Source organism: Lathamus discolor, chromosome Z (assembly GCF_037157495.1).
Source record: "Lathamus discolor isolate bLatDis1 chromosome Z, bLatDis1.hap1, whole genome shotgun sequence".
In the NCBI taxonomy this organism is placed as follows: Eukaryota; Metazoa; Chordata; class Aves; order Psittaciformes; family Psittacidae; genus Lathamus; species Lathamus discolor.
Window position 1 is genome coordinate 6,294,563 of NC_088909.1, and position 20,550 is coordinate 6,315,112.

Consider the following 20,550-nt stretch of genomic DNA (forward strand, 5'->3'; position numbering starts at 1 on the left):
AACAGCACTGTTGCCTCTTGCAAACTGAGATCCCAGAAACACAAAACAAGGCCAAGATTTTTCAAGTAACTTCTGATAACAGATGGCCTAAGACTGCCAAAGCCTGCATGGCAAAATGAGGACTAATGGACTCCATGTGCTATGAAGATATCCGAAGATGTCCTTCATGTGTACCCCTATACACACACACACAAAAGTAGTTGGGGAGAATACCTAACTACAAAAAAACCCATTAGGGATGTAAATGGCTGTATGACAAGATTTCCATGATGTTCCTCCTGAGTTTGCAATGAGGTTGTTTAGTCTACAGACTGGTCAGTATTTTCAGTCGTCACATGAAGAGCAAGGGGATGTCACTGCAGAGCCCCATGCATGCAGACACAGCTGCCTCTCATGTTATCTTCCAAATACAGAAGAATGAATCTTGGCAGTAAACATCAACCTAACCATGAGAGGGGGCATCAGGAACTGAAAAATGCCAAAATATGTATTTGGTTCACTGGAAAGCTCTAACTGGTACCAGCTTCCCAGCAGCACAGATGCGTTAACACTATACTTGGACCTTCCATCCATACCCTAGCCCCTTAAGTCCAGTATGAAACTCCATCAGGACGCTTAAAGTCCAGCAGGAGAGAGGCTCTGGCTATCTTAAAAGCCTGCTCGTGGTGTCCCACAGCTGGTACTTGTGCATTCCATAAGAAGAGTAAAATCACCAGCCAGAAATTTGTGGGCTGCTTTTTATTCATTAAAGCAAGAAACCCGCTCCTCCAAAACTCGTGTGTCATCACAACCTGCAATGCTTTCAAAGCCCCGAGGCTCTGAAAGGCAAAACTTAATTCCACAGCTGAGCTTTCCACCAATATAGTAATCAAAATACTATTGACTTGTATACAGACAAAAAAGGAAAAAAAAAAAAAAGGTAATTCGCCTAACTCTATGATAATTATTTATTATTTCACCACAAAATAACAGAAAATGGGAACTAATGTTCTGTGAAAGTACCTCAGCTTTTCAGCTAAAGAAAGCAAAGAAACTGCCAAGACAATTACAGTTGTGTGTGCTGTGTAACCACCAAAGAGAGGATCTGAAGTCCAGACACTACCACCTCAAAGAACTACTGAGCTCTTCGAGTAATATTTTCACTATGCAGCACAGCAAAGGGCTATAGAATTGTCACAGAGTGTCAAAGCTTCCTCTCTCAGATCATAAATCAGGTGATCAAATACAAATGACAGACATGGGCCCTTTCAACCATAACCAATGTGCTTTTTTCCTGATCTCATAGTTTTAAGCCATGATTTACCAAGATTTAAGGCTATAAATTTCTTTAATGCCATCATTTAAATTCTATATAAACCCCACTCCTGTATCAGCACTATTTTTAATCATTACCATGGTGACAAAACCGTAAAGGTGCTTTTTTACACAAGGAAGGCTTTACCACACTTTCAAGAACAGTTTCTGTTAACTTAGTTTTTTTTTGCAATTGTAAAGCACAGAAAAATAATTCTCTCTGAAGTTTCACCATTAGATACAAAAACTGATAGTCACCCAAAGCTATTGTATAAAAATATTCAGTTCTAAAAGGCAAAGAATTCATAACCTGGACACAGTAAAGCATAATGACATTCAGGTCAAGTATGACTTTGTATTACAGACAATCCCTTTACAATTCATAGGGCTGCTTGTGCATGGAAGTATCTATTTCCTGAAGACACAGATACAACAATCCCTATGAGAACCAGAGAAGTATTAATCCAAAGTTAAGTTTTTGAATGAAGGCCAACATTACTTGTTGCAGCATTCAAATGCAAAATGTTTGTGAATCCCAAATGACAGCGTTGCTCCAGTTCCCCAATTCATGGGAACCAAAACGTGGCAGTTTAAAACAAAGGTAATGTGATTGTTGACTGGAAGTCAGGGGCATGTATTCGTGCTGGGCTGCAAGAGCATGAGCACAGGCAGCAGGATGCGGGAGGTGACTGCTCCCCTCTGCTCAGAACTTGCGTGACCACACATGAATACTGTGCCCAGTCTGGGGCTTCACACAGCTTCAGACACAGCTCTGCTGTACAGGCTCTTATCAACCCTGTACAGCTTCAAAGTATACTCTGCACTGACTGAGGAAAAGGATGACATGGATGGGGAGAGGACCAGATGTGTTCAAAGGTCCCTTCCAATCTAAGCAATTCTACAATTAACACATTTGCATCGTCCATGCTAACAGATGGGTAAAACCCCTAACCAAGCAGCACTACTCATTAGGGGACAGTCAAGAGCTGGCTAATAGCACCAGTAGGAAAGACAAGGTATAGGTAATCCCTTCTTGAAGAGTCAGGTCAGAGGTGCGCAAAGCTCAGCCTGAGTCATGCTTCATACTTTACATCAGGTCTGTTCTTTCCATATTGTGTCAGTTCAGGACATTCCCCCAAAGGCTGTCAACTGACACATTTCATTGCTACATCATTCAGCTAACTAGAACACACAAGCAACCCACATCCCATGATGAGGGTGGCGTTCAGAGTTTACTGTCAAGCATGCTAAAAACCAACATGCCCTGGGTAACCTTTAGGTGTATTCCCTCTTCCTCACCACGTAAATCAATACCTGTACTCTGCATCAGAAGAGAAGACCTAAACACCCTGGAGAAGACCTAACTAATGTCTTTTTTACTGACAACAAACAACATGGTACTGTATTACAAGTGGATCTTTTAATGACTAATACTTCAAGCATGCAGTGTAACAGGGCTCAAAGTTTTTACAGAGAATGGTACCTCTATGTGCCCAGTACTATACAAACACAGAACATTCTAAGCCCAAAGATGGCAAGATACAACACCACAGACAGATGCTTTCTGGGGAAATGCCAAGGGTAGGTAGGCATTTTCTTGTGTGTGTCCTAAAATTACAAGTCACAGTACCCCTCAAAGCCAAGCTTACCTGTGTTCAACCCCTACAGAAGTAACTGGTGACCACTGTATCTAGCCTAGATCCACAAAGAGCAATGAAATGCACGTGTTACTTTATTTTGTATATTCACAGAAAGCGTTGTTATCTTTACTGATACACGGTTATGACTTATCAGCTTCCAAATACCAAAGATTACGTATCATGGTTTCAATCCAACCTCCTTGGTTGAAAGGAACATTCCTTACACAATGGATTAATGATTTGTTTCTGTGTGAGAATCTGGAGAGTTGTTAACATGCTCTGTTTATGCTCTAGACAATGACAGTTTGGTTTAGCCCTAACCTGAATGAAACCAGGATTTCTAAAAATTGGCGAGGGTGGCCAATAATCCTTGAGGAGTTGTGATACACACGGATATCCAGATTAAATGAGGAATTATGAGTAACCCTTCATAAGAAGGTTTAAATGGAAAACCCAAAGAGAAAATAACTACATAAGGAACAATCTGTTCTTACATCCATGCTTCCTTCAATGAGCCCAGCATTCATGGAGAAAGTCACATCTGAAAAGCTGTGTAAGCATCTTGTCATCCAACTAGTTAGTTGGATGACACATAAAACCACTTGGAGCTGGATCTAAAACATGGATAATTATGTGCTTGGTTTTCTTTTATTCCTGTTTATCTGCAGCATCTCTTTTATTATTCTCAGGATTGCAGAAAAAAATTATTCTTGATTTTTGTTTCAATGTTTGTCTCTAGAACAGAAAAATATTTCCAGGGTGCTGGGTGGCAAATTTAATTCCCACAGTGTCTTAGTCCTTAAAACTGCGCTACATAAAAGCTCTCTCACAAACCTTAGCACCTTCATACGGGACGAAAGGATAACCAGTACGTGCCTGAACCTAAATGCTTCCCCAGATACTTAACAACACTTCTATTCATCCCAGCCATTTTCCAGGTAGCTCAGATTATATGCAGCATCTGACTCCCAAAGGCTTGAAGCACAGGAAAAGGAGCCAGAAGGACACTGACAGAATAAGAACCTGCTCCCACAACTGTGATCTGCGGAGGGGCAATCCCCACTGCTGGGAACTCTCACAATATTAGTTTGCTATCTGTCAAATGGGTTCCTCCAGCCTTTTTTGGGCAGGGCAGCCAAGTGAAGGTCTCCTGCTCCACCAACATCTATACTACTACTATAGTGGGGCTCTGGGTTCAGCTGGAGACCCTCAGTGCTTCCACCACACAAGTACGAAAATTAGGATGTGCATCTCTGTTGAATGTTTTCCCCTGAATAACTGCTCCAGTTATCTGCACCAGTTTGCATCTGTGTTTTACATGCCCACAGAAATGTTTTGACCTATTATTTGTGAGACCACTGGACAAATATACCATTCATCAGCACAACCACCCAATTACAATACAGCTGCAGCGATCTTCCTGCCAGCTGGTGCTTTGTGTAAATGACCCATTCCAGAAGAATAGGCTTCCTGTTGTGTTTTTTTTTTTTTTTTGTGGGTTCCCTCACTACCTGCTTAATCATCACACCATACAAATTAGGGAGTGAGATGAATCTTGGCACCTGGCTCTTAAAGTCATAGGCTATGGTACCAGTAAAGCGATAAACCTCACTAAGGTAGACCACATAACTGCACCCTGCTCCCCTTCTTAGGTACACTGCTTGTATTGCCTCTTAGTTCTGCTGTGATCTCACTTAAACCTGCCAAATGTCAACCAAAGTAAAGAGCAGAAAGCTACCAGGTGCTCTTCCTCTGAACTGTTAAGCAACAAAACCCATCAGAACTATGTCCATTATAGCAAAAAGGAATTCATTAGTGTAAAGTACCTGGGCAGTGACTAAACCCTGTCACTGTTCTTATGGGAAAAAGCTACTTGCTATTCTCGGTAAAGGGAAGGTCTTTCAAATCAAGATAATGTTTCACTTGTTTTTAAGAAACGAACTTAATGGGGGTGGGGAGGGAAGCAAGGAAGCAAAAATAAATTCTAGTTTGCAACAAGTTAACTTACTCAGAGTTTCCCAAAATGAGAGGCTTCGTCAGGAGCATTGGAAAGTTTAAGAAATACTCCTTTAAAAACAACTCCCACAGAGCAAAGCTCCCTCTCCATGACTGAAAGGCATGTGAGCAAGCCAGGTCATTCTGTCTAGGCTTGCTTTTTCTTTTTTCCTTTCTTTCCACAGTTTAATTGATGGGGTGTGAGGCCAGGTTGCATTTCTACCACTCCTTACCTCTTTTTACAGAGTTGCAGCTCCGACCCAAATTTTCCCCTCACTGCAGGAGCAAAGCTGGCACATGCCATCGGCACATCATTGTACAATCCTTGCTGGGGCTGAGGCGGAAAAAGACATTCCAGCATCATTTCTGTCTATGCTTTCTCTGATCATCCCTGCCTGCCAAAGCAGGAGGGAAAATAACGGCCACATGGAGATACTGTCTCTGCATGCTTTAAGCTCTTTGTTATCCTCAGGAGTTGCAAAGAAAGCAAGACTGGCTGGGCATTGTGTTAATGATACTGTCAAGAGGCCAAAATAAAGTGCCACACCACAGCCCAGCCTTCTCCTATCAGCACTCTGGTCCCACACTCATTTAGGCAATCAGGGTAACAGGCTGGAGAATATGCCAGTGGTCTGGAAAAGATCTTGACACTTGGCTTTTCCTGATAAGAACCTGGATCCGCTCAGAGTATGATCCTGCCACACGCGGATGGCTATACAAAGCACACCAATGCTGTAGTTTTGCCACACAACTGTTCTGCAACTATCAAACACACCTACAACAAAACCAGTTTGGTGGGAGGGACTTACTTATATTCTCACATGTGGCTGCTGTCAGCAGGCTGGAATCTTGATAAGCTACACAGCCAACCTGGCCAGCTTCACTGGAGCCCTGCCAAGGACAAGTCCTGAGCTGAAAAGCTACTGCTTGTGTTTCCCACCACAAGACAGGAGAGGACAACCACATGCAACATCTGGCCAAAACTTGTTTCCAGCTGCATCAAAGATGCATACAGATTCCATCCAAAGGTCAGCAGCTACATTTCTCAATGAGGAATGCACTGTTTTTGAGACACAATGTTGTCACTGTGATCCACTTCCCTACCGAGGGCAATCAACCCATTGTTCCCACTGAAAATGAGAAAGGGCTCAAGACATCTGAAATCAAAACTGCCTTTAAACCAAAATCATCCTAAAGCATAAACACAGACTGATGTGTAACAGATTGATCCTACTTGCAGTAAGCAACTCTAAAAGACACCCTTTCTCCCTAGTTTCTCCGGAAAAGAGAAAAACAAACAAAACCCCCAACTATCTTCGGAGTCCAGAGCATGTGATCGGGCTGTAGGCATTCTGTAATGTATTATACTTCATAGTGCAAAACCAAAATCATCCTCTATACTGTTTAAATGTGTATTTACTAGCTATCTCTGAAGCCAATCGTGTTGATAAAGCTGGGCTATATAACAAGTTAATTTGTACACTTCATTCATGTCATAAACAAGTAGAAACTGCATACATGTCCTAATTTAGGGTTTCTGAAAGACAAGGACTTTATCTATTCTGGGCTCTTAATAATGAAGGAATAGGGAATGCTAAAAGGTAGAGGCAGACAAGAAAGACAGTGAAGCGCAGAACTTACCTTCCACTGCAAAGAATGGAACCACTGATCCCTCAGGTAACTGTTTGCAGCCTGTAACAAACAAAAGTTACAGAATCATTAGTTTCCACCAGTTTCAGATCACCCAGCCAAAACTAAACAAATCATCCATGTGCGTGCCCTAAACCCAATGCGGCTGCACTCACCGTATTCTTCTGAACTTTATGACCCTGTTTAACTTCACCCCTAGCCTCAGAGTGAAGGCAAATCTTCACTCAAAGCTACAACTTTACATTATAACCGGTTTACTTCCACAGAAAGCACGGAAGATGTTGCTGCACATGTAAAACACTGAACCAAAACCTTACAAAACATTAACCACCTATAAAACACTGTCCAACCTAAAGACTGTGAAAAATCCTCCCTGGTTTCAAGAGGTTTTGGTCAGATCTTTAACGTCTGCAGGACATTTGCCTTTGCTATTAACCACCGGGAGCAGAGTAAGGAGATTGGTTGACATTTTACACAGGGGGCAAGGCATCCATTTACTATTTTCCCTTCTAGTCCTGTTCCTCAGCTGGCCTCAGAGGCAATTCAAACAACATCTTAGCCCTTTCAGGGGTATTAAAACAGAGTGAAAAGTGTAGCACACGCAGAAAGACTCGCAGCTACATGCACAGACTGCTTGCAGCAATGGCATAGATGTTGCAATAATCACTCCCAGTGATCGCCCGTTTTTGTCCGTATTGAGCACAGCTGCCAAAAACCCTCAGTGTGAAGCCAGGTTCGTAGCCAATGAAAGGAATAGTTCAACACTCCCAAAGGTCAAAAGGCTCAGTATCAAAAAATATAAAAGCATCTACAGTGACGTAAATATGCATGCCTTAACAAGGTGACATAAGCTTGAAGTATTTGAGTGGGTAGAGATGCCCTTTGGCTTTTCCAACTCTACCTTGCCGCTGCCAATGGGTAATTTTTACTCACAACTCAAAACACTTCACACAACCAGTGAAAATTACAGGATAGCGTGTAAATTCACACTAAAAAAACAAACAAAAACAAATAGCGAGGTACCTCACCAGCTAAAAGCCACATACTTCCAGTAAATTACAGCATCATCCATGAAATTTCACTGCCCAACACCTTTTCAGGTAAGTATTCAAAATCCACACCATAGAATGCATTTCATTTCCTGACACTGGCTCAGTTCACTGATAATGGCAAGAATGCTGGAAGTATAAATGATGAATGGTTACCAAAACCATGTTTAATCTCAAGCTCAGATACTGATGTCTTGGTGACATAAATTTGGCCTGGTTTCTCTGAATTAAATGGAATAATGCTTGTTTAGATATGTATTACATATTATTTATTTATGAAATAATGAGATTCTATTGCTCCTCCAGTAGATCTCTAGGCAGTAAAGCAGAGTAAATCTATGATAAATAATCTTGGCTGACCACAGAGTTTATCAAAAACAAACTTCCCATTTCATAAAGAATGCTGACTTATCAGAATATGAATTTGCTACAAATAGACAAAAAATCCATAACTTCCTTTTCTTTTTTTTTCCCCTTCTCTGCATGGAATGAAAAACTATGAAAAGTTTCAGAGTGCAGATCCTCATGGTTTGCCAAAATTCAATCATTTTCTTCCCGTTATTTACACAGTATTTTCTGTATATGTGTGCTTTGTAACAGATAATGGCAGGGGGATTGAAACTAGATGATCTTAAGGTCCTTTCCAACCCAAACCATTCTATGATTCTATGATAAAACAGATCTTTTATCTCCATATTACAGAATTTAAGTTCAATTCAATATACTTCACACTATATTTTAATATAATAAAGGTCAAAAATAATTTGCCACAAAAAGCCTGAAGAACATTTTTAACATAATCAGAATGCATGAAGTAAATACGCTTAGATATTCTCTATATTTGTCCAGACATAATTCTTGTAAAAACCTCCACACTTCCTCGAAAAAATCAATTTGGAATGGAATTTTCTTTTTTTAAGAAAACTGTTTCATGGACGGAAACAAAAAACCCTTCATTTCAAATGCCAGCCTCAAAGCCCTTTAAAGAATAAGTAAAGCTGAAAGCTTTTGTAGGCTTGGATATGTATACAAAGAAATAGCATGAATAATAGTGCAATTTACGCATCCAGTAATTTCTTAAAAAACATGTGCAGATTGAGTATATATGATCTATGCAAATTAAGATATTGCTATTTAAAATGATGAAACCCAAAATATTCTAGGGAGATGAAGTGCTTGTCTCCAACAGGGAAAATGTCCATCTGATTTAGTCCCTGGTCTGACCACTACATGATTTGAACCAAAAATGCACTGAAGTCTAAAGTAAGAACAAAAGCTAAAGCCTAAATGGGAACTGCTGAGAACTGCTAATTATTCTGCTACTTCTCTGAGACACCACTTAGACCATTGTGTGCAGTTCTGGTGCCCTCATCATAAAAAGGACATGGAGCTGTTGGAACAAGTCCAGAGGAGGCCACGAGGATGATCAGGGACTGCAGCACCTCCCCTGTGAAGACAGGCTGAGGAAGTTGGGGCTGTTCAGCCTGGAGAAGAGAAGGCTGCGTGGGGACCTCATAGCAGCCTTCCAGTACCTGAAGGGGGCCTATAGGGATGCTGGGGATGGACTCTTTTATCAGGGACTGTAGTGACAGGATAAGGGGTAACGGGTTAAAACTGAAACGGGAAGTTCAGGTTAGATATAAGGAAGAAATTCTTTACTGTAAGGGTGGTGAGGCACTGGAAGTTGTGAATGCTCCAGAGAAGCTGTGAATGCTCCATCCCTGGTCAGTGCTCAAGTGTCCAGGCTGGACAGAGCCTTGGGCTACATCGTCTAGTGTGAGGGTTACCTGCCTATGGCAGGTGGGTTTGAATCAGATGATCTTAAGGTCCTTTCCAACCCAAACCATTCTATGATTCTATGATTCTGGGATGTCAGCAGCTACTGACTGTAAGACCACTACAAAGAATTAGCAAACACTATGTTTAGACAAATTGTGCAACCAACTGGAGCCTTACATAAACTGATGACAAGAAACTTTAATGAGGACAACAGCATCAGGCAGAGGTAGAACCACAAGTGGTCTGGACAAGAAAAGAAAGAACGTTGTAAAAGGCAAAACCAAAACCAGCAGAGGAAAGACTTGTTTAGCTTGACAGCAGCAGTATATGAAAAGCATTCAAAAAGTCAAACTAGCAAAGTGATCAGGTTTGAGGCGTGGGACCAAGCATTGTCTACATATAGTGCTAGCTACCGTAAACGAGACGTGACCAACCAAACTTGCATCTGGATCTAGGTTAGGAGTTTGAACCACTCTCAAACTAGAACCCTTCAGAATGTGGGTTGTCATTCAAGACCACTTCCAATGAAAACAAAGACAAAGACGACAAAGCAAACACAGAAGCAGAAAACCAAACCTTTAGGGAATCCCCACACTTCTATTAATGATTAGAACTCAACAGTCCGAGGCACTTGGCATCATTTCACCAGCATTCTTTCCACAGTGCTCACTAGAGATAGACTGAATGCATTTAACCCAACCACTATTATCTGCATGGAGCTGTCTGACATCGTCATTCCCTGCTTCTCCCAGGCAGCCAAGACTAATCCTTCCAGTGCACCCTTCCGCCTGACTGATTCCATCACGCTGCAAAACCACAGTGATGTGCAGGAAATGCTGCATCTTTTGCAGAGGACAACAAGGAGCTCATTCTTGCACAGCATCTCTTGTTCCTCCCTCCTCTTCTTCAGGCTTGCACTGAGAAAGGGACCACAGGGAGTATTTCTTTCTTACCCAAAGAACCGTGAGCTTCGAAGCATGCCAGGACGACAGAAGAGCCACCAGGCTCTTGTCAGTGCTCATCCAGACATCTGCCCAGATGATGGCCACCTCTGCACACAGTGACTTACTCAAGCATACACGTTATTGTGCATAGAACATTTTGGAGCAATGGGCACCGAAGTGTAAAAAAGTGGAGGAAACTACAATTCATTTATAGGGGTTGAACACACACATTTACAATCTTATCTGATGTGCACTCCTGGAGCCTAGCACTTCTGCACTGAAGTCATCACTTCCTAGGAATTGACACTTACATTTTTGTACTCCAGCTGAGGGCATAGCCTACTATATTTATTCAGCCCTAGGGTACAATAAAAAGGAGAAAATGAGACACAAAAGACTTTAAAACAGGCTTTCCTTAGGGATCCTGACCGCACAGGGAAAGTTGTTCTTATTCTCAGCCTTGCCCACACAGTGCATCCAGTTCTACACCACTGATCTTACTGCTACCTTTTCTACTCAAAAAAGGATTCAACCTAGAAATGTTTTACCTGTTGTTACTACAAGTAGTCAATGAGATAGGAATGAATCACCATGGAGACTTTATAGCATATCTATAGAAAATAATAATGTGGACCTTCTGTCTGTTTGTTCAGGCCACAATTCTGCTAAGTATTTTGTTCTCAAATGCGATGGCTTTAGAAGGGTAGAGGGAGGCACCTGGTATAAACTGATGGGAGCTTCTTGCATAATCAAGCCCTCTGGTTGCTTTTGCACAATGACAACACTGTAGAAAGCACTGTAGAGAACAGGAAAATGTGGCAGCAAAACTCTTAGAAGTGCAAGAAGATTCAGACTACTTGTAGCTTACTTATTATTATTCTAATGAGGAAGAATATTTACTTTAAGAATGCCTACTGTAGGTAATACCCTTTTTTCCTGGAATTGTGTTCTGAAGGATTTTATAGTCTAATTTTTGGGGTGTAAATGTTCAGTCAGAAAGCAAAAGCCACCTGGGATCAGCTCCAGTACCAAGTTTACTCATAGGATTAATTTAATCAGCTTCAAAAAGACTGCTCAGGGGAGCAAAACTGTGGAAAAGATTAAATGTCAGCATACACAGAGCTTTGGTCAACATGAGTAAATTTACATCTCTGCTCAAAAAGGGGAAGTATTTTTCTCTGCACCCAAACTACTTCATTTCTTAGTCAATGAGTACAAATACACTTCTTCATTAATAAGCAGCAAACTTTTTAAAAGCAGATTTCCTTCTTGTTCACGTACGTAGGAAACTGAACACTTTGTTTCACGCCAGCATTACAGCCCCTGCAGTGATTTCCACCCAGGCAAGGAGGAGGCAAAATAGGAACCTGTGTGCTGCTGAGAAACAGAACACTTGAAACTCTGCAAGAAACCAACCACTCCAGAAATGATGGTGAAGACCTTTAGCTAACATGCTCACAGCTCCATTGGTAATAAAACTTCTACAGCAGCAAGCATCAGCAGAAAACTTGTCACTTCTACCACACATGCCATGCTACCAAGTTCCTTTAACAGTAAGTTAGCGCTACACCATCCCTTTTTACTGGCATGTGTGTTACTCAGAAAGATACAAGAACAGGCTTGTCCATGTAGCAAAAAGTTCCCAGATTTTCCCTTACAACAGCGTCCTTCACACGTACCCTTTAAGGGATTTTGCCCTCTGAAAAGATGTGGCAATAAATGGGATTTGATGATCCAGATTTTGTTTTGTTTTTAACTCATCCTGTTTTCATTCTATGTTTCTCTCCCTTGCTTGCTTTCTCGTTAGCAGGATAGGATTTTGTTATGTTTCTTCCAGCTGATACTCATTAGTGGGACCCATAAAATATTGCAGGCTTTTCTGTACCAATTTATTATCAGCCACAGGAACAGCAGAGCAGCTCGGGGCTGCAGGAAGTCAAACCCTGATGGCACTGCTGCTTCATGCAGACTACAAAACCTTTATATTGCTGATGCAAACTCCAGATGCACCCCCAAAACACAGGCAGGCCTGTGAAATCTGCCACTCTTCTGGCTTAACTCAAGGTACAGAAACAGCTGCTGGTAACTGCTAGAAATGCTATTTTCCTCTTGAAAATAATACCCATCTCTGCTGGGTTCTGGTCCTGGCATGATCTCTCTACACCAGCAACATCGGCTGGACTTGCACTTAAAACAAAAGCCAGGTTTCTCCAAGGAGATTGAAATAAAACATTACTAAAAAACGGAGTGGAAACACTGTGGGGACTCCCTGGCAAAAACAGTGCGCTGGAGCACCAAGCTGAACGTGTGACTGCTGTGCTTGTCAAGGCTTCCTGCTCTGTTTGTTTTTCCTTCTGACCACACTCGATTGCCAACAAATGAATAAAGCAACGCCAGCCATACGGATGGAACGGGTGGCTTCGAGGCATTTAGGACCCATCCAGAAGAAAGGGCACCATGGGAAAGCAGGCAGTACTGTCGTGCCTGAGACACCAAAATCCTGGGGCCCTCTCTACAAGCGGTGCTAAGCAGGTCGTGAAATGACACCCTGGAAGTTCTCTCCAATGTCTTTCAAAAGGTTATTCCGATTATGTCACTGTCAGTAGCAGCATCCTCTCCACAGTCATCCACCCAGTACCATAATCAACACTGTGCTTTAAAAATGGAAGGCAGAAGAGCAGAAGTTCAGCCCCGCTATTACTAAAGAGCTCACACACTTCTTCAAAGGCTAAATTTAGCTCCTGTTTCCTGGCCTTAGAGTTTGTGGCCTACAAGCCAGCTTCAGCAACACCTTTTTTCACACCTGCTATGCCAATTGTAGGGAAGAGAATAACACCCTGTGAGAGCTGATTGCCTCTTATCAGAAGGACCAGGGAACATCTCATTTGGCAGGAGGAAAGGAAACACAAGTCCCTAGCATGCCTAGAAAACTGTCCATGGCTCCCCCAAAACTGACTGTGACTCCCACAAGGGACAATGGGCATCCCCAAACACCAGGCAGTAAAACACGCCTGTGGCTCAGACAGTTGTGCTGTAGCAACAAACACTGAGTGGGAAGCACAGGCACAAAGATGCCTTTTCGATGCAATCCCAGCCCAGATTAAGCTACTGCTGCATGAGAACCAAATCCTCCTCTGAAACCCAGGTAGACACATCCTGTTGATCATGATCTGATTTCCTAGGAGGAGCTGCATCACCTCCGGTGCTGCTTGTCAGATTTCATGTGTTAAAATAGGTTGGCATGGGTCAGTATTGCTATGGGAGGACATCAGGATGATGTAAGGAAAGGTAATGGCACTCTTCCTTCTCTGACTCATTACTGTGCAGTAATGAGCCAGAAATAGAGCTTGGTGACAGCAGACAGGGGGAATGAGAACTTGAACATGGACTCTTGTGTTGGTCACAGAATCATGGAATCATTTAGGTTGGAAAAGACCTTTAGTATCAGCAGGTCCAACTGTTAACATAACACCTCCAAGTCCATTAAACCATCTCCCTAAGCGCCACATCTACAGGTCTTCTAAGTACCTCCAGGGCTGGTGACTCAACCACTTCCCTGGGCAGCCTATTCCAATGCTTGACAATGCTTTCCATGAAGAAATTATTCCTAGTATCCAACCTAAACCTCCCCTGGTGCAACCTGGGGCCATCTGCTTTTAATCTATCACTTGTTACTTGGTAGAAGAGACTGACCCCACCACACTCTGTCCTCCTTTCAGCAGTTGCAGGGAGTGATCAGGTACCCCCTGAGCCTTCTCTTCTCCATCTGAACCCCCCAGGTCCCTCAGCAGTTCCCCATCACACTTGGGCTCCAGGCCCTGCACCAGCTCCATTGCCCTTCTCTGACCCCACTCCAGCACCTCAATGTCTCTCTTGTAGTGAGGGGCCCAGAACTGAACACGGGATTCGAGGTGCAGCCTCACCAGTGCCCAGTGCAGGGGCACAACCACTGCCCTGGCCCTGCTGCTGCACTGATGCTGGTGCAGGTTAGGATGCTGTTGACTTGCCTGCCTGGGCACAAGCTGTTAATGTCCAGCTCCATCAATCAGCAATCCCAAGTCCTTTCCCACCAAGCAGTTTTACAGCCACTCTTCCCTAAGCCTTGAGCATTTCAAGAGGTTGTTGTGACCCAACTTGATCCCCTCATCCAGATCATTGTTCAAGTTCTTAAACAGAACTGGCCCCACTACTGAGCCCTGGGCAACACCACTTGTGACCAGCCACCACCTGGATTTAACTGCATTCACCACCATGCTTTGGCCTCAGCCACCCAGCCAGGTTTTACCCAGCGAACAGCACACGCATCCAAGCCATGTGAAGCCAGTTTCTCTAGGATACTGCTGTGCGAAATGGTATCAAAGGCTCTATTAAAGTCTACGGAGACAACATCCAAAGCCTTCCCCTCATCCACTAAGTGGGCCACCTTGTCATAGAATGCGATAAGGTTAGTCAAGCAGGACCTGCCTTTTCTAAACCCATGCTAACTGGGCATGGTCACCGTGCTGTCCTGCACATGCCCCATGATTGCACTGAAGATTATTTGCTCCAAAACCCTCCCTGGCACCAAGGTCTTGCTGACAGGCGTATAGGCTCCCTAGATGTCAAACCACGCCAACAGTATCCCCTGCTATTAAAGAATTTATGATGCAGCATGTGCAAAACATATGCCATAATATGAAACTGATATTAATCAGAAATATTAAATAAATTGGGGGGAAGTCGAAACTGTTCATTTAAATGTTTTTCTATATCTAACCTTCATTTAGATCGAGACCTTACCTTGGGAACAAACAAACAAACTAACAAAACAAACAGATTTTACCAAAGCACACTTCAGAAACAGTACGTGTTTTGGACCAGTTCGACTTGTTCCACTATCATACACTTCCTCATACCAGAGTTGGACATTACATCAGAGAATGCCGCTGCTCCGACTAGCAGGGCAGAATGACTTTGTAAAAGATCGGAAGTCCCCATTTCCCATAAACATGTTGAAGTCTTTTGGAACACTGGAAATAACTGAAGTATGTAAGCACTAATTTCTTGGCATCTCTGTTTCTCAGCTCCTCAGCTCATCTTTTGGATGCTTAGACTCTATTACATGTACTGGAGAACATCAGCTGAACTCAGCTACTTGGTAAATCAAGTTTTTTGCATCTTGATCTCTTAAGTATACTAAACATAACTTTTAGTACTGGTTTGGATTTTTGAATACGCATTACAACTGTATAAGGGAAAACTATTTTTATATTCCCTTAACCTGACCACATTTGACGAATCAAGACACTACCGAAGACCAAGTCATACTAAAAACACTTTCAAAGTTTGTATTTTCAATTATGCTGAAATTCCCTTAGAGTTCTAATGTAACCTGATCCAGTCTGCTCAGCCAGTCAGCAAGGAACATAACAGAAGCCCAGCTCACTCCACTTTTTTCGCCAGTCCTATGAGGTTACATAAAGACACGGATCTTTTCCAAGAAAATACCAAAGCTTCCACGCTAAGATGTTGCTTTCTCACAAATGTAACTATTTGTGCGTTCCGTTTGTTGGTTTTTATTTAAAGAAACAAATGTCAGGCTGCTCCGGATTAAAGTCCGCACACCCTACCAATTTCCTTTAAACTCAGCAGGGAGCTGTGGGTTCCAACTTTTATCTTGTTTCCTATTAAGCAGGCCCATAAAGGCAGCTACCACAGACTACAGAATACTTAGGGTATTTGCAAAGACAGGTCTAACTATTTCAGCTGTTGAAACAGATACAGACATAAATGCTAGCCACTAAAGAAATCTATGGAAAAACCAGTCGAAATTATCACAAGAAAAATATCAAAATCATCCATCCACTTGACAAATGAGTTTCTTATTAATTCAGTTAATGGATAGGGCAAAGAAGATTTCATCAATAATGAGGACTCTAATCTAGCTGTTGGGAAACCATGGCTCATCTTCCTGTGTTCCCCAATGTCACACACAGTAAAGGCATTTCACACCACAGAATCAGGACATAGGTGGACTTGCAGTAGCCTGTCTGAAATTCAGACTCCCTACACCCCCCCAGTAATGCTTAAAATTGGTAAGTCATTTTGAGCCACAGAAACTCAACAAGCACCAAGCAGAGGTGCTCATATATGGCTCCATGTGCAATGAGGCACATGCCTGTGCTTCAAGGACATGCGGAAAGACACACAAATACCACCTATAGATCAGGAGAGTTAGATGTTCTCATGTCATCCCAAACATACTTTACTAAACCATTTTGGGATTAGAATGGGGGAATGGTTGCAGTATCCTTTTGCAGGGCTGAAAAACCACAGGATTACAACAGTGAAGAAAAAGAAGCGGAGCTCCAGAAATACACTTCACAAAGGATGTGCCCGCGAGCGTTCCCACGTACACCTCTAAGCATTTCAGAGTGGAATTTGCTATGCTGAAAATCATCAAAACCTCCTGACATTCCAAACCCCAGGCACAGGATCCATGTGAAGCGCTGAAGTGTTGTGTTGACTGAGCTGCTGCTAAACAGCTCTGTGTATGGACAGACCCATCAACCTGTCTGAAATGAAAGCAAAGGAGAGCTGGACCTAATATTAGCATGACTCGGTGTTAGTCATATTGGCTTCTGAATGCAGAGACAAGTTTGTTGTTCCATGTCTCTACAGAAGTCTATAGTATGGAAAACATAGACCAGCTTGGCACCTACCGCTGGGTTACTGAATTGACACCACTTGGGTTATTTTTCTCATGATCTGCAGGTCATGAAGAAAGTCACTTCAGAAGAGCTTTAACTAAATCCTCTCTAGATACAGATGGTGTCACATACGCTGTGGCCCTACAAGGGCTCCAGCAAACAATTCACCACTAAGAAATGATTAAACACTGGACTGTGCACCATGGATCAGTACAATGTGTACCATGATTCTCTTGGACAAAGGATCCAGCAGGCATGGTCATCACAGTCATGAGGGTATTATTCACTATGTTCCTACCTTTTTACCTACTGGACTACATTTTGTGCAAAAGTGGTATAGTCAATGTTTGAGTGTACACATCCCAGTACACAAGCTCTATTAAAATCAATCCTTTGGAGTGATTCTTACTTTTTCAAGAAAAAAAAAAAATCCTATTTGATTTTTCATGAGTTATCCACAGCTTAAACTGATCTTTCCTTTCCACTTCCTGCAGAAATTGCTCACCCAGTCTCTTGACAGTCCCACCTGCAATAGTGATGGCTGTATATTTAAGTGAAAAAGTAAATTCCCAAAGGGTAACATGTAAAACTGTCTTTGAAACAATGTGAAGAACTATGGTAAGAGTTAAGTTGGAGTCAACGCAGCCTGCGTTATGGCTGTTCAAAGTTCTCTGGGGGCACTGCAGCTGGGTTTTCAATTGCTTTTCTTTTCCTACTTGAAAGCAGCTCCAAAGCTCAGTGCTGTGGAGTGCTTTTCTGTCTCTAAAACTTGCAGTGACCTAAGGAGTCTTACAAAGCCTCACAAGTGGATGAGGAAATCTGGAGTAACATAAACACAGTGCGCTCTGTTTGAAAATCACGCTTAAGAGAACCAGCATATGTAGACATCCATACAAATGTACTGTATCTTCCAGTGAAGATCAGGTATCTGTTTTAAAAAGATACCTGTCAGAATCAGTGCAAGTTATGGGTTTCCTATATGAATTGAAGGATGACATTTTTAACTTGTTTCGTGCAGTAATAGGACTATATGTAAAAATACAATTGTTCCAGGCCCGCATCAATGTCCCTTTCCACAGAGTATTATAATGATGCACAAAATCAGCAAGAAGATTTAATCGCTGTGGCCCAAAATTTCCATTCTAACTGTCAAATGACATGAAGAGTTTCAGACTTATCACCCTGAGCAAATTTTCTGGTGGTTAGATAATTTGACAGCATCGAGTTCTCTGTCTTTTCTGAGTCCTTTTAGTTAAGATTTCATGCACAGCAAACAGAAGTTAAAGGATATTCATAGTAAGAGAGAAAGAAATTTGTACTTCAATGTTTACTGTACCTGCAGTAAGACAGTACCCCCCGGGATCGTGAGCTGTAAACAGTACTTAGGGGCATTCTCCCAGGAGAGCAGTTGAACGTCTTCAATAGCACTGTAGGAAATGGAGTTTTCCATGTACCCAGTTGGCTGCAAGAAAACATAAGAGAGGGGAAAAAATTGCTTAATTAGTCATCAGAAGTTTCACAATTTCAAGGTAAGAACAGTACTGCCGAAGTTATTCTTGGTGTTGAAAGTATCTCCAAGATATCTAATTGGAAAGCAAAATTCCTGTAAAGGCCATTCAACGGACAGATTCATCCAGACACCTTCATCCAACTCATTCAAGTGTTAAGATTACTCACACGAAAACAAAACCAGGTTAGACCGAGGTGCCCGAAATACAAAAATGTCAAACTGCATTTGTTCTGGACACAAAATCAATGGAACCTAATTTCAAGTTGAAGGAAGCATGAAGGGGTCTGGCCATGCATGTGCTACCAGTGCATGAAGAAGCGCCTCAATCACACATACAGAATAGCAGTGTACTATATTAAAGTAGTTTTATTCCATTTGTTCTTCTCTCTGGCTGCAAGGTTGATCAAGCACATCATCAAGATCTAGACTGCTACATTTGAAAGTGGTTCTTGGGGCTCTAAAGATTCAACCTTCAGCTTTTGGACTCAAGCAAATGCAGAGCAACCAACCTACTCATCATAGCCTATATGTAAGTACCGGTTTCCTTCACAGACTGCTGATGCCCAGTTTAAAGTGAAAGTCACAATTAAAAGATAAATAAGTAACTTTGCAATCACATATACAACATATAATTGGTGGTAGCAAGGAAACAAACCTAAACCTGAAATTCTTTATCAGTACCCCCAAAATTCTTAGGCATTACAGAAGTACAATTATCTCTGAGGTAACCTGAAACATCAATGTATGTACACAAATACATATAAACTTATATCCTAAACGTAAGTAAATACACAAAGATATAGCGTGTATCTATTGAGTATGCGTACACACACCATACTTTACGCAAGTCTTCAAGTAATTTGAATATTTACCAGAGGTCCTAGAAGATGTCATTTATTCCACTTTGCTACAGCATAAGCAAACACATCAGTATTGCTATGGCAGAGAAACTCTTTTTTTACAAAAATGATTAATCCCACCACATGGAACCCTTTGCATTGGACATGACTTGAAAGAGAATAAAGCTCATCACGTTTATGAATTATTTTCTCACTATTACTAGTTTACATATAAGTTAAAACTTCTCAAACTTACTCCCACTGTGCCCAATACATCAGTATTTTTAACCGACAGCCCTGAAATAAAGAAGGCAAGGGAGAAACCACATCTATTTCAGGGTCAAACGGGGCCGGCTCTTAAAATCACAACACAGGATTCCTGGGGGCGAGTGTGAAACAAGCAAGTTGCATTTAGAACGTGTCTGCTTCTAATTGGTACGGCTTTCTTCCATAAGTTAAGTAGGTGGTGCATCTGGGAATCGTACTTTGAAGTTATACACTTCATACATGTTCATAAGGCCATAACGTCATCTGCCAAAATGCAGTGAAGGGCCTGTCATCCACCTTTGCTGCTGCACAAAGTCAGTTGCTTTTTTCAGCAAGAAAACCCCAGTAAGGGAGGGAACTGAACTTTAATACCTTTCTCAGTAATGTTTGTAGTGGCAGTGCTCATTCTACACCAGCCCTCAGCGAAAACAATATTCACTGTCTCTTTAATGGAAACCTTGTTATGCAGGAAGTATGATAAAATTCTGCTTATTCATTTACCCACAATATTGTTCTACACTAGTGACTGGAATCCCAGTGGCTTAACGCTGATACTCTACGTCATGCATTGCCTACTGGAGAGTAATTATCTCGTTTTCACAGGAAGCCAAAGGCCCAAGATCCTTCGGTAATCAGCATTATAACACTCAGGGAAAAATATGAAAACAGCCAGCATAAAATCTAGTATGCTCAGGAGGAAAAGTTATCAAAACCATGCTCTGAAAGACTGGAGAAGGGAGAAATCCAGAACCAGCCAACGCAAATATGGAATGAAATGAATCAAAGCAATTTAAATTTCTCTCTGAAGGTGCTGACTGCCCTTAATACCCTCCATTAACTTCAAAGAGGATTTGAAGAATTCTCACAGAGTCTGTTCCCAAGAGAAGCCTCTTCT

The 20,550-nt window shown here is 42.0% G+C and overlaps 1 protein-coding gene across 2 annotated transcripts in view; it reads right to left on the reverse strand.

The window, feature by feature from the left end:
- The window catches only part of CMIP (c-Maf inducing protein), a 139,578-nt gene that overhangs the window by 47,944 nt on the left and 71,084 nt on the right, over positions 1-20,550 (reverse strand). For both annotated transcript variants that reach the window (XM_065661544.1, XM_065661543.1), the window contains exons 2-3: positions 18,376-18,501; positions 6,570-6,620 (exon numbers count right to left, since the gene is read on the reverse strand). In XM_065661544.1, coding sequence (XP_065517616.1) covers positions 6,570-6,620; positions 18,376-18,501 — 177 coding nt within the window. The remainder of the gene's footprint in view (positions 1-6,569; positions 6,621-18,375; positions 18,502-20,550) is intronic.